The sequence below is a fragment of the Centruroides sculpturatus genome, unplaced genomic scaffold, assembly GCF_000671375.1.
Source record: "Centruroides sculpturatus isolate CEXI.00-Female unplaced genomic scaffold, Cexi_2.0 scaffold566, whole genome shotgun sequence".
NCBI lineage: Eukaryota > Metazoa > Arthropoda > Arachnida > Scorpiones > Buthidae > Centruroides > Centruroides sculpturatus.
In genome coordinates, this window is record NW_019384873.1 from 331,213 (window position 1) to 347,328 (window position 16,116).

General features: G+C 26.9%; 1 protein-coding gene across 1 annotated transcript in view; it reads right to left on the minus strand.

Annotated features, from left to right (window-relative positions):
• Positions 1–895: 895 nt before the first annotated feature.
• The window catches only part of LOC111630915 (metastasis-associated protein MTA3-like), a 126,908-nt gene continuing 111,687 nt past the window's right edge, over positions 896–16,116 (minus strand). The window contains exons 16-17 of the mRNA XM_023375074.1: positions 9,004–9,217; positions 896–2,417 (exon numbers count right to left, since the gene is read on the minus strand). Coding sequence (XP_023230842.1) covers positions 2,252–2,417; positions 9,004–9,217 — 380 coding nt within the window. The 3' untranslated portion in view covers positions 896–2,251. The remainder of the gene's footprint in view (positions 2,418–9,003; positions 9,218–16,116) is intronic.

A 16,116-nucleotide genomic window follows, 5' to 3' on the forward strand; every position in this document is an offset into this window, starting at 1 on the left:
AGTATTACTATTGGAGATCTCTCCCACAACTTGAATTCGTCACTGCGTTTGGGTGTCTAGGTTACAAGCAACCCTATAACAGTCCAATTTCGTATAAAACAATGTCACTGGCCTGCTTACTTAACCGCTTGCCAACTAGACACAACCTATATCTTTCACAATTCATGAATCTTATTCGATTTGATTTGTCACAACTCTTTGTATTGAGTCATAAGCACGATACCATAAACAGACGTAAGTTACGAACAAACAAATATTCAAATATCAAATATTTGGATCATAGAATACGAATCAAAATTCTTAGCTGCTATTTACATACATCGAGCTGCTCGCAACTTGTTTTCGAATTAATTTAATTCGTTAATAGAATCTAAGCGTTTTGAGATAGAATTTCAATTCATTTTCATTAATAACTAAGCGAATCACTACTTACTTTCATCCGGTAATCCCATTTGTATTATTTAACTGTTTATTATATAATACATCACACTTTTGATATAAGATGTTGATACGGAAAAGTTTAAATATGATATACATATATATATTATATTTAAACTTTTCCATACATATATATATCATATATAATTTGTTTATTATTATATTGCAGATTACTAATATCTTTATTGATGATCTTTGCATATATGGTACATTAATGTAGTTAAGAAAATAGTAATCTGAGTAGTTAAAAATATATTTGAAATAATCAACACTCGAAACAATTCATGTCAAATTGTGGATCTGATATATTCGAGATTCAAATAATATACTCCCGGAGGGAATTATATTTGAACACGTGCAAACACATTTTTATCACTTCTACAGAATCCACGAATTTTTGAAAACAAAAGTGAATTATTTGATTAACGGTGTGTAGGGTCAACAAATGAGCTAAGGAGAATCATAAACGGATTTTTATTAAGGCATCCTGAAAGGGAAAAAATTTCAAGTGACAAAATAAATATGTAATGAAAGCAGCTGTTGGCTAATTTGATTAATAATAGTAATGTTACATCATAAAACTATACACAGAAACTAAAGGGATACATGTAAAATTTTGAGAAATAAGAAAGCTCGTTTTTTTCTGTAATTATAATTTTTTTATGTGAATCTTGATTAAGGATCTGTTCGAAATGTTGCTGATTCTCACGAAAATTGTGAAAATTTCGACAAAGGTAGAATATATCATCGTAGATCAATTTTTTTCGTGTTCCCTTATACCTAAGATCTTCGAAGCTGCGATGTGCATGTGCAAAAATGGGAGGGGTTTAAAGAAACAAAATCAAACATTCATGAACTAAAGAGTGAATTATCCTGAGTTTCTGGCACACCAGAACATACATGGTTTGTATAAAATGTTATAAATAACTAGGAGACGTCACTGGCAATAGTAAACACGAAGACAGCTAAAAATCACATGAGGAACAGGACTGGTCATTATGCAGGTTTCTTCATTTTCAAGGAATGAAAGATTACAGTATATGATTTAACTGATGGTCACGTCTTCACTTGTTTCATCTTCTATTCCTGTTGAATTGTCAATTAGATAAAATAATGACAAAATTAAATTTCTAAGTGCACTAGTTGATGAAATGATTTGCGCACTTTAAAATTATACATAATATTTTTCTTTCTATTGCAACATTATTGAAATTGTTATTTACAGAATTTTTTTCATAATTAAGTTTGGATTGTAAGCGAGACTTATTTGATAAATTCAAACAGGAAGGATCAGAGAAAACAAGTGTGGTTGCAGATCACAATGACTTTGCTTTGTTCTTGGCAACACCAACAAACTTTGAATGTTAACAATCAGGCACCACTGTTTTAGTTGCAATCTTTTCTTCTGTTTTTTTTTTCTCTGGATTTTTTTAAATTCACAGCAACGTTATTGCCGTTTAATTAATGTGCTGTTGGTAGTGCCAAAACAGTTGACTAAGAATGAAAACACACTTCACAAACAGACATGGATTAGATTGCCCAGTACCATACGAACCGACCGTAGCTTTCTTTGGTCAGTTTACAGCTTGCATGGCTGCCGTGTTCCATCCTACAGTCATTTGGGATACCCTGTTATCCCCGTGATATTTTAATACTATCAAGATGTCGCATATCCCAAACCGTGTATTATTTTCAATAACCGTGAAGTGGTGTGCAAGTAAATACATCTTGCAATTTTATATAACCACTGATGGCCCAATTGAGCATGTTGTAAAGTGGGACACAAGCAGACACAGCAGTGTTTGCATCAATTTCAATCCATGATAACGATGGTATCTTGATGACCAGCATTTGGCGGATTCACGATACAATCTCCACTAACGGCCATCTGGTCGTGAGGAATTTTTAGATTCAATTTTTTACACGGGCGACGAGCTGCTCGACGAAGCTCCGCTGTTGTCAGTTGTCTTCTCATTTTCCTGAAAACGTGCAAAATGCCAAATATTAAATTTTAGAATCACATTTAATAATAATCAAGACAAAAAATCGAGAATATAAATGGATAAATTAATTTTTATTTCATTTTCTCCAATTAAATATACTAAAATAGTAAAAAGAAAAATTGATGTCTTAAAATAATCAATAATTTTAATTATGTCTTGTAATAGTAATTCTACTTTTAATTTTAAGCATTTTTGCTTAAAATTAAAAGTAGAAAAACAAAAATTACGTGTTGTTTTAAAAATAAATTCCGTGCTGATGTTATTGTCATTTGTATCCATAGCATAGCATACACATTGACTAAAAATAGAATTAAGCACAAACTTAAAACATACTACCGAATATATTTTCCACTTTTTAAAGCTATATTATGTGTTTATATCATTCTTTATGAAACGTTTTTGAAAAACTCAAATATGTTTGAGATTCCTGTGCTATAACAAAATACAAAAATATCTCAATCAGATAATTAAAATTATATACCAGGGGTGGCGAACCTTTGGCAAGTCGGCAGAAATCATCTGGCACGTAACATTTCATACGATTTCGGTTTATCATTAAAAGTTTTCAAATATCCTTTCAGTTTATCATCTAGTCATCCTTTTTCAATCTTCTTTACATTTATTCTAATAAAAGCATTTTCACTCCATTTCTTAAATATCGTTATTCGAAGTCTAAAATTTTGGCACACAAATATTTTTAAAGACAATTACGCTCACTATATGGCACGCGGACACAAAAAGGTTTGCCATCCATGGAAAACTGTCAAGAGTAACAATTATTAAATTTGAAATTTAAAAAAATTTTTTACTATTAACTTTAAATTTATATATATTCTTTCTACATTATTATTATTTTGCTTTTTTACAAAAATAAATTCATATAAATAGTCAATTTTTCTTTTTTTTGTATTTGTTTAATAAAACGTAATGTTTGATTCTTATTTTATTTTTATGTAAGTTATTATATTAAATATATTTACACTTGTAATAAAATTCTGAATTTAAGATGTCTTTTAACAAGCCAATAACACCTTAATTCAGAACAGCAGTATCAAAAAGTTTTTTAACAAGCTATAATTTTAACATATTTGTTCTTTCAAATCTTTTTTATGTAGATGATGGAATCAAATTTTAAATGACACCCGTATTTTTCCCATATGTAAAATAATCAACACTGTCGTAGAAAATGTATATTTACACAACATTCCAGCATCTTAGTAATATTATCTTAGTATTCTCTGTACCCATCAATAATTTAAGAAGACAATTCCACGGAATGTCATAACTGATAAGTTGTTATCAGTAAAATACTACATTTATTTAAAAAAACTAAATCCTTTTTATATCCACACACTAGCATATTTCAAGATTTTTTAAACTGAAATTTGCACTTTCCATTTTCTGCTTCAATTCAAAAAGTAATGTTTGATATCTTATCATTGATGTAAATTCTTTTTGGATTAGTAGAAAAACTGAAGTAATGCAATTGCAAAAGGTTTGTTTCCAATTTTTCTACCAAATCAAATAGAATTTGCACCAATGATAAAATGCCAATCATTACTTTTTATTCCTCTAATAATAAACACATTCTGCAATTTTATATAGTTATATAATAAATTTATTGGGATTATATTTTATAAAATAACTATTATTGTAAATACACAACACATGCTGAAAATTTCCTACAGCATTATTATTATTATTATGTTGGGTTTAGTGGTTGACACTGGTGACTGTGTACTATGCTGGACCAGAGTCAAGGCATAGCAACTAGAACAAAACAAAAATTAAGTGTGTCAGTGTCTGTATTCAGGAATTTCCTAACAATATGGCATGTATTCAATATTGTGGCCTTCTGTAGTGTGATGTATGTATTTCTATTCAATTGTAATGTTCCCAGACTTTTGTGTAGTGTGTGTGGTATGACACCTGTAGAGGAGAGGACAACAGGTACAATAAGCACACTATCCATCCTCCACAGATGCCTTACTTCCTGGGCAAGTTATGTTTTATTTATGTTTAATTACTTCATATCTTGAAAAAAGTAGAGTAATTACTTTCATTTATTTATTTTAACAAATTTTTATCACTTTAAAAAATAATTCAATAATGAAATTTTAGTTTGCAAATGCTTTCCTTTGCAGCAGAATCCACTTAATGTAACCACTGACATTATTACAGCCATGTAATGACTTTTAATATTGTCAAAATTAGAATGTCCCAAAACATTGATAGATAAAATATATAATGTTGCTTATTGTAATTTGTTTCAGTGATAGGTAGCATTACCTTCAAGTAAACAGACATTTTAAAACTGTTTTCTCAAGCTATCAGTCTCAACATGTTGCTGAAAACACACAATTGATCAGTCTTAACCAAGACTTTATTTAAACAGTGAATGTCATTTACTGGAAGTACAGTCCTTTAAACTGGTAAAAGTTCTTCCTGAAGTTTATGTGAGAGCTACTGTTAAGGACAGTATTGCAAACAATACTGAATGAATTACTATTTAATAATAATAATAATAATAAATCTTTAAGTTACATTTTTTAAAATTATTTTAACATGTCTTTTTTAATGTCAGATTTTCTAACTGTAGTTTCTAGCGTTGGACTGTATATTTAGTATTTGGCTGAACAATCTCATTTTAGTTTGGGGGAGAAAGAGAGAAGGAAGAAAGAAAAAGATACAACACAAGATACAAAATAGAATGAAAACAACATTTAAAATCTCAGATATTTAAAAATATTGGCATTTCTCTCTCTGAAAGAAATATAATTTTAATAAATGTTCTTGAGCAATTATTATTTATTAAAATCATAGTTCAAGACTGATAAATTGTAATGAAAAAACATTAATGCTTCTGCATTTATGGAAAATAAGTGATTTTGTTGGTCTCATCATAAATACCTCCAGCTTTGCCAAATATATTGTACAATCATTAAATATACTACTACTTGGTGAACAGATGATGTTGCCCTCCATCTTATTCTAAGGTTTATAGTCCAGCCTTCTGTTTCAGGCAGTTCCAATTAAATCAGTTGATATTTGGCCAAATATTTGGTATTTGGTAATCAAAAAGGCAAGAATATTTGGTATTTCACCAAACACACCAATTTGGTCCATCCTTAGTAGTCTCATTTATCTACCCTGCTTATTGTTATCAATTAGCTATCATCATTAGTATAGGCAAATCTCAAATAATTACAATAAACAAATTCATTGTATATGTTTAAATTATAAAATTTAAGACTAAAAACATTTAATTTAATCAACATTAAATGTAAAAAGGCTAAAGATGGTAAGATTGTATTAAAAGCTTAATTTTATTTACATATTCAGATAATCAAGATGTTATGAAATTGGCTGTCTAAGATAATAGGAAACAAACATGAAAAATCTTCATCTAAAATTCTTTAAAATGTTTTATAATACATTTTGCTACATTGAAATATAATTCTGCTTTAGTTTTAAAGATAAAGTCATGAGAATTATAAGAATTAGAAGCAATATAATTTAATTTAAATCAATAAACAATCAATATTAAACTGAGACAATACAATTATAATATTAATTAAACATTCATGTAAAAATAAACTCAAAATTAAAAGTTTGAAAACTTCTTAAACAAATCACAGAAATTTTCTTGAAGTATACGATTTAATGTAAAATCATTTGTTTCATCTAATTTTTTATAAGATAAAACCTATGCCATTCACATAATAAATTAATATGTGAATGGCATAGGTTTTATCTTATAAAAAATTATAATTTAATCACAGTTCAGATGATAATAAATTAATATCATCTGATCTGTGATTAAATTATAATTTTACTGAAATGATTAAATCAATTATATCTAATATCAGCTGGATATTAAGTATTTTATTAAGTAATACATTGGAGATATACAGATTTACATACTGTACACAAACATTATACATTCAGGGCTTTCTAACATATAATGAGGATCTGGGACAAAATACATATTACAGTAAATTAAACAAAAAACCATTGCATAAGAGCCCCTAATTCCTCAGAGACCCAGGGCAATTTGCTCCTTTTGCCCCCTCTGGGAGTTCCTGTATATATTATAAATACTGTACAACTAATAAATATAACAGATCTTCCAACCAAGTATAAATATGTATTTGAATGAAAACAGTTCTAATGATTAATATTAATGTAAAATTTTAATATAGAAGAATTTTCAAAAAGTTTTATTATTAATTTTTTATGTAACTATTTTCTTTTTAACATCAACATTTATTTTTAAAAAATATAGAACTTTAAATTTAGATTTTTTTATATTTGTAAGTTTCAAATCAAAGCAACTACTGAATGAACTAATCAAATCCACATATGAAATTTCAGTAAATTTTATTAATATGGATAAACGTCAGCAAAAAAATAAATTATTTTATCAAAATAACAATATTTTACTTCATCTTTATAGGAAAATGTTTATTTTGTAAAATACTACCTTATTTGAATAGTAATATTGATAATTCAATCAATAAAAAAAATTTTTTTTTTTAATTTTCAACTACATTTACATTTAAAATCAAAACACTTGTTCACTAATTCACATACATAGCATGCATGGGAAAGTATTATTATATTTGGACATTTATGACATAGAAATACAAAACAAAGTATCAGGGGAAAAAAATGAACAGTTCAAAGTTTTACTAAAAAAGAACAGAACTAAGACAGAATAGTTTTGAACAAAAAAGTCCCAGATCCTTTTTTCTTCATCTAATACATCTATCAACATGAAGAAATTGTGAACTATATTACAAATTCAGGAAATAAATCCAGAAGCTATTTTTCACAAGACAAACTATTGCTGCATTGAAATTTACTCCTTTATTCATGTCAAGATGTATTTTCTTTGTATAATGAATCATAACAGGCTGGTTTATGTAGTTCCCTAATCCCAAAACTTGATGCCAAGAGATATTTCTTTCTTTACAGTTATATAGGGTGTACCACAAATAACTGTCCACAGGAGAGCAATGCTGGAAAGTTCATGCTGTATATGAGCAGGGGTTAGACTTTGTTCATAAAGAGGAAATGTGTCCTCTGTTCACACAACAAAAATCATCCCTTGCACAAACTTCCCAGCTTTGCTCTCCTATGGACAGTTATTTGTGGCACACCCTGTATAAAGAACAAAGTATACTATAGTTGTAAGCTTTTTGCCTCTAATAAATTAAATTAAATAATTATCTCAAATAACCAATTGGTAGAGATATACAAGGCTTATCAAACTTGTAATGGAGCAAAGTAATCGAGATCACATTTTCCAGATGTGATCTCAATTACTTGGCTCTATTACAAGTTTGATAAGCCTCATATATCTCTACCAATTGATTATTTAAGATAATTATTTAATTTAAAGTATTCCACTAATAGGTCATATCTTTATTAAATATAATGACTGTATTGTTGATATTTTGTAACCCTGATATATGTTGAAATTCTTTCTTCAAGCATTTCAAGAATCCAATCATAGAATGATTTTTAATATCACCAAATTCAAGTGTTTTCAAGAATTTAACTCAATTTTAACTTGAATCATAATTATATGATACAAATTAACATTGAAAAAACTGAAGGGCAAGTTTAAGAGCATTAACATGTTGAAAAGAAAAAAAAAATGTTTGGAATTATTGTTCTACTTAATGAAACAGCACTCTCCTAATTCTACTCATTTTCTCAATATTTTCTTAACATTATTTCTAATGAATGTTATATATCAATTCATTTAATATGTCAAATGATACAAGAGAGAAAATTATCAAAAATTTGGATAATAAGTAATTTTATATAGTTATATATGCTTTCTTTAACTTATCTCACCTTTTTTTGAGTACTTGAAAACTAAGTAATATACATTTGGACCACATATCAATTTAATTAAACTGGTATAATAAAAAATATTATCATCTTGGAGTATATATATATATATTATTTTCATAATTACAACCTAATGTGAAAAAATTTAGGCAATATTAATATAGAAATTCATCCAAACTATCAAAATGATGATGATAAAAATAGTAATAATTACTGTAAAGGTAATAATTTTCAATACTTGCAAATATAATAATAAAAAATTTTCTACAGTAAGACTTTACATAATTAACATCAAATAAATATATGAAGAATATCCCTGCAAAACTTTTTGATATTTGGCTGATCTCAGAATTAACTTGTGATTAGGAAATAAGCTCTTTCTGAACAGTATAATAATTCATTTTAGCTATACTTAAACTCTCGGCAATAATTTATATAGATTCTCATGAAAAAAATACTCAAAATAAGAAGAAAAATATATGGAAATAAGCTTTAAAATATAATTTAAACCCCAACAAATATTTAACAAATTAAATGATGATTAAATTTGTTACTGGATGTTCAGATATGTATGGTAGCATATTCTTGAAATTTCAAATGAAAACATTTACTTTTTCACTCTGATTATTTGACCAATTTTGATTGTATTTTCCAAAAATCTACAATAAATATTTATAAGAAAAATAAAATATTAAATTACCTTGTTGGTTCTACTGCTACAAAATATACATCATCAGGAGCATCTACCCAACTAATCATCTGTTTTCGGCCACCAACACGAGTTATTGTTGCTACTTTAGCTCGACCGTTCACAGGTGTCAATATAGTTGTCCTTGGTAATGCTCCCATATTATAGATATCTGGAGAAGTATTTGTACTACCATTACCTATAACACGTCTTTTAATTGATGGTCCTGGAGGAAAATACATATATAAATAAAACATCCATTTACAATTTACATCTCTGATAATATTGATTAAAGAATCATTAGTAATTGAATAAACACTATAATTAACTGATCCAGCAAAATGATTTATTAAAATATTATCCCCTATTTGTTAGAATGTGGATTTGAATCCACTTCATACATGGATGTTTAATGATATCTATTTTTAATAGGGATATATTATTGAAGACATTTAGATAATACCATATTTACTCACATATAAGACGACCTTCCATAAGGATGAAGTGTGACTTTAAAGATCAAAATAAAAAAAATTAGATTTATTAATACAATTGTAATTTTATTTCATTTAATCACAAGTAAAATATCAAATGAACATAAATGCACACATTGTCCTGCAAAAATTACTGGCAGTTTAAACTTTAAGGAAAAATCATGTAAAATCATCAGCATAATTTGTTCATGTAGAGCCAGACGATCGGAAACCCTTTTTTGCCAATTCTTAATAGTCGAATCAACTCTCTGTCGATTACACTTGAGTTTCTCTGGATTCTGATTTCCAAATAATCATCAGTTTTCACATGGGAATGGATTAAAACTTATATTGTGCTCCTGTGTGATTTGGAATTTCAATCTGGAATTCAATTCAAAAGCTTTGCTTTTCCTATTGCTATTCATCTTTACTCCCAACAATATACAAGAACAATTCAAACAACCTAGATAAAATATGGTAAAAATGCATCCAGTTAAAAGTGCAAATACATGATTCACAAAAATGATTTGCAAAAACGCAAGCAATCCTTCACTCGCGTGTATAGGGCAACCCAGGTTTTTGAAGAAATGATAAATGAATAAAACTTCATCTTATATGTGAGTAAATATGGTAATTTAGAATTATAAAGAGGCTATTTAGAATGAAATTCATTCTAAATATAAAATAATCATCAAATGATAGTTTTTACCTTATCTCAAATGCAAATAAGGATAGCAGAATAAATTGTTATTCTGCTTCTCCAATACACTGCAATGGTTATAACTTATTTTCATAGCTGCTATCAAAATTTTGAGAATAATCCTGGTTACTTTCTTCATTCAAACATCTAACTGCTCATTTTTTACCTTTGATATTTTCATATGCTTTTATATTTAAAATGTGTAGAATATCATAGCTATCATGTTTGATAACAGCAATATGAGTTTAATGAGAAATACTAAAATATAAATTAAATTGATACATTTATGAAAGTGACAATAAAATATTTTATACTTAAAGTGTGTTTAAATTTATATATATTTAAAACATGTCATAATGCAAGTTAGTTCAATACATTTTCAAATATTTATGCAAGTATTTCACTGCAATAGTTTTGTATCTTCATGTTTCATTCAGAACTATTACACACTGATCAGCTCCTATATATACACATACATACATCAAACAAATACAGTTAAAAGTCTTTAGTCTAGTATTGTAAGGTTTGATGATTTCTATGTGAGGCATGTTTTATGCCTGCTGTCAATAGTCTGCACAACAGCCATCAGAGAGGCATAGTTATCAGCATTGTGGAGGCATCAGGTTTACTTTTATATCTGTAGTAAAGCATTTTGGTTATAATTTTAATAAATCATTATTTCTTCTAAGATTTTAAAGCTGTTGATGTCTTCTTTATGATATACATAAAAAATATTTGTAAATTTTTAAAATCTAAACCTGAGTCATCACAGTTAAATATATTTTTTAGTTCATATATTAACATGGTTTGAATTTATTTTCTTTAAATTTATCTGTTTTTTATTTTTTTATAAATCCTGCTTCTCTTGCCAGTGTTTTGATCTGATTTTATAGAGATTCCAGAATGAATTACAACCATCCATTTGAAATATAGAAATCTATTATGAAATTAGTCCCTTGTGAAATCTCAAAGGTGTCAAACTAAAAAGTTTCAACCTCAGTTTAAAAGTTATCATTTTCTATGGTAAAGCAAAGTAAATTTGTTAATTATTGCCAATTTTGTTAAGTGCACATTTTTACAAAATTATCATACTGTAAAAAATTTAATTTAACAAAGTTTTAGCTATAATTTGTAACAGGAATAGTTCATTTATAATAGCTACTGCAATGCAAATTAGAACATGCACTCTATATTAAAAATTAATAATATAAGAAAACAAGATAATTTTCTATTTTAAATATAAAAATATTTCAATCATCCATACTATAATATCACCTAAACAAAAAGCTAAAATTGTAAAAAGTTTTAATATGCAGAATAAAAAAAAAATAATTTAAAATATTTTTTCTTTATTAAATTTTATATTTTTAACCAATTTTCAAATTATTCTTATTTTTCTGATATAGATAACTGCTAAAATTCTATAAAAATAGAATTTTTAAAATATTCAAATCTGAGGATTTTATTATAAACTTTATCAAAATTATATATACAGTAAGACCATGCTTAACACTGCTTGATGCCTAAAAAATGCTCAAAATTTACACTGATTCAAATTAAAGTGGTATTTCATTGATTCGTATATAATAAGATTATTCCCAAACACGAACCAATCAGCAAAAGGTGTCACTTCATCGTAGTACTGTAATTCCCTTAAATCTATGTTTGTTTTGTGCAATTTTGGAAAAAATATATCATCATGGATGCCATAGGAAATAGTGACTTTGCTTGGTAAGAATTAACTGGTAAATGCATGAACGGAGTGTGGAAGTTATGGCTGAAGGTATCCAAGAATTCTCACTGAGAAGAGCCTATCGCTGTATCGTTAGGTTGACAAAATTGTCAACTTAATACAGGAGATGTAGACAAGCAGGATATTGGGGAGTTACTGCAGGTTTCTGGTAAGAGCCTTATCAATGATGATTTCAAGAACTGGCAGAACAAGGAATTCATGTAGAACTGGAAAACAGAGATTCTGAAAACGAAGAACCCAAAGAATTTCTCTACAGATTTCCTTAGTAAAAGTTTGGTAACAATAACCAAAATCGTTAATCAAATTGTAACAAATGATCTAGATTTTGAAAGGATTGCAAAAGCAAAATGAGGTGTTTTGGATGCGATCTTCTGCTCTTCTGCTAGTGACATTTGCTTAAGGAGAGAAAAAAAGCGTCAAATGAAACTTCAAGACTTTATTGCAAAAAAAAATGAGAATTTCAGAAAAGTCAGGACCTTCATCACAAGAAGTGCACTATTAATATAGAAATTAACTAATTAATATATTATTATACATTTCTGTGTGCATATGAGTTATTTAACATATATTATTATACAAATTAATATAAAAATAACTTAAAATTAAAGTAAAATTTTTTCTTTTTGGTCGTGTGTTCCCCTATCTCTATTTACTCTATGCTAAAATGGTCTCATTTAATGCTGTTTCGTTTAGCGCTTTGTTGTCTAGGAACGCATCTCCTGCGTCAAGCGGGGTCTTACTATATTAAGAATCATTTAATTGTTAAAAAATAAATAGTAATTTAATATTTAATAACAAATTTTTAAAATATATTTATTTTTTTAAAATTTAGTATAATTGAAACTGTCTAATTTTAAAAATGCATTTTTGTATTGTAGAATTATTTATTTGTACTGTGTTCAAAATGTATATTTGTCAACAATTATAGAGAACATAGAAATTTCTTGAAAAATTACAATTTAGTCTAAAGAACTAATATAAAATTTAAAAGAATACATAACAGATTCTCAAATACTTATAATCAGTACACAGATTGAGGAAAAAAGTCATTCTAATACCCCTGCTACAGAATATAGAATGAACCCAAAGTTAATTCACCAATGTAAGGAACACATTAGAGCATGGGAAAAACAGATTGATGTGTGTTACATGCACAACTGCCCAAATCTTTATGTTAACCAAATTGAATGCAACTCTGAAACTGTAAATGGGAAGGAGCTCACTTGGCACATCATTTAAGGTCAGAATTACACAAGGAATTGATTGCTGAAAGATTTTATTGAACCACCTCAAATAGTTAAGCCTGGACTACACATTACCAGAATCCATAACAAAATTGTAAAACTGAAAGCCAAACTGACAAAACTTTCAGTTTTGGAATGTTCAGTTAGACAGAAACAAGACTGAAAGCAGGCATAACAATTATTTAACTTTTCAGTTTTTGTTCCGCATTTCTGTTGTACTGCAATCAATAAAAACGTGACATAAAGGCAAAAAGTGTAGTGAAAGGGTAAGGAAACAAATAGATTTGGAATGAATTATTCATTGAAGAAGATAAATGACTGTACAACAAAAAATGTAAAGAATTCAAAGATTATTAATGATTTCATTGCTAATAAATGCATAGAAAGCATGGCAAAATCCGTAGCTTCGTCCATGTTCGACTCTTTATGCCAATTACAGAACTGATCAGCAGGTGGCGCATTTCCGCGTAATGTTCATTTCAGTGCTAGTGGAGTCAAGTTAAAACAAAAACTCCAAGTTTCAGTTCTGTTTCTGAGTTTCTGTTTTCAGGTAACATGGTGTCCAGGCTTTAGATATTACATAACTGCTCGATGTACAGTACATTCTATATCCTGTAGCAGGGGTATTAAGTGAGTTTCTTTCCCACCGTATACTTAGTATTTATATGAAAATGGACAGTGGAATTGTACTGCATAAATTATAAAAAAAAAAGGTAAAAGTTTCTTTTTTAAATTAATTTAAAATCATTAAACAATTTATTTTGTATTAAAATATTAGTAATATATATATATATAAATGGTTAATTAAGGCAATATTTTTCTTCTTTATATTAATTCATTTAATGTTTTAATAAAATTAGATTAGAATATTATTTAAAGTCAACAAAAATAGAAATATGGTTTATATTTTGTTCAATAATATGAACCCAATTTAACTCAATTCAATTAATAAAGAGTTTGATAATAAAAACATATATAAAACAATTTGTAAAATACTAATATACTAAATTAGTCTTTCATTCTGTAAGTATACCTTCATGTAGATCATTCTTGCACAAAGTTGTAACATATAAAAAATCAAATAGTTTTAACTGGAGTTAATTTTGTGAGTTTATATTTTACCTAACCATATGTTAAATCATAAGCTAAAATTCATTCCATAATAAAATAGTCTGCGAATGTTTCAAGAAATGCAATAAAAGACTGTTAATGTAACAAATGCTTTTCAAAAGTGACGAGCTGAGATTTAAACTAAACAAACAGATCATATCATCATAAAAGCTTTTGATAATCTGCTAATTTTATTTTCATTGAAATCTATGACTACATCTTAAAGCATAGTTAAAATTGATGAGAAATTTTTAAAAAATACTCTGTACTTTAAATATTCATCCAACTGCTAAAAAAGATTCTTCCCATTGGAAGAAACTTTTTTAGTAGTTGGATAAATGTCCTAATAAATAAAATAAAATTGTCATCTCATATTCAAAAATTTTGCTTGGGAATTTCAGTTAATATTCTTAATTTACTCAATTATTATTGACAAATAAATGAATCCTTGAGTTTGGAAAAGCATCATAATACTTGTAGCCCTTGCAAAAAAAGAATATAAAATTGTGAAATTAATTATTAAAAAATCAATTGAAATCTAAGTTGAATAAATACTAACAAACTGATTAAAAAACAAACAGAACAGCATCCCATATACTAATATATAAAACATATATTCATCCACTAAAACAAACATCTAATATAAAAATTTTTGTTTAACAAAATCATTTAGTTTAATGTTGAAATTTATAATTTTTCAATTAAAATAAATTTTATTTTATCCACTTAAGAATAATTATGAACTTCTAAAATAATTACTTTATCTTCAATCAATTATATATATATATATCAGAAGAACTTCATTTGTGATCTTCTTAATATTAATATTTGTAATTTTGTGTTAATGCAAAGTGATTTTCAATCAGTAATTAAAAAAAAATTATAGAAAGTAAAAATTAAATTGATATGTGTCTTTCAAATAATATGCTAATAATAATAACTAAGTTCTAAGGATCTTTTCTTATTTTTTTCTAATTTTATTAAATAGACTAGTAATTTTTTATATTCCNACAATGTGATGCATATGTTTGATATATAATTATGTTTCTAATTTTATTAAATAGACTAGTAATTTTTTATATTCCTATACTAATATATATATATATATATACTGTATGTGCACATTTTTTTTGGATACATATTATTGAAAATATTAATTTTTAAATTTGATTTAATATTTTTATAGGCTGAAAATTATATTCTAACATCATTCTAGTAGTGCCAGAAGTAAATGATGAAAATTAGTTGATAGTTATACTACTATGCACTATTTTAAATAAAACTAAAATAGATAACACCAGTATAATCTATTTGATTTTTTAATATCTTTCATCCACTGTCAAGTAGCTTTAATGTTTTGTAAAGTTTCTGGATCTTCACGTGTGTTGTTGATCCTATACAATTTAAATTAGCAGGAATAAGAAGTATGTATGATATATGGGGCTTTTAATTTATCTAACAATAATAAAGATTTACTTTCATTAAGAAAAACTGAAAATTGGTAAAAAAAATTTTTTTATAATATTAAAATATGACAAAAATTATTTCTATATAAATAATTANTTGTATTGTAGAATTATTTATTTGTACTGTGTTCAAAATGTATATTTGTCAACAATTATAGAGAACATAGAAATTTCTTGAAAAATTACAATTTAGTCTAAAGAACTAATATAAAATTTAAAAGAATACATAACAGATTCTCAAATACTTATAATCAGTACACAGATTGAGGAAAAAAGTCATTCTAATACCCCTGCTACAGAATATAGAATGAACCCAAAGTTAATTCACCAATGTAAGGAACACATTAGAGCATGGGAAAAACAGATTGATGTGTGTTAC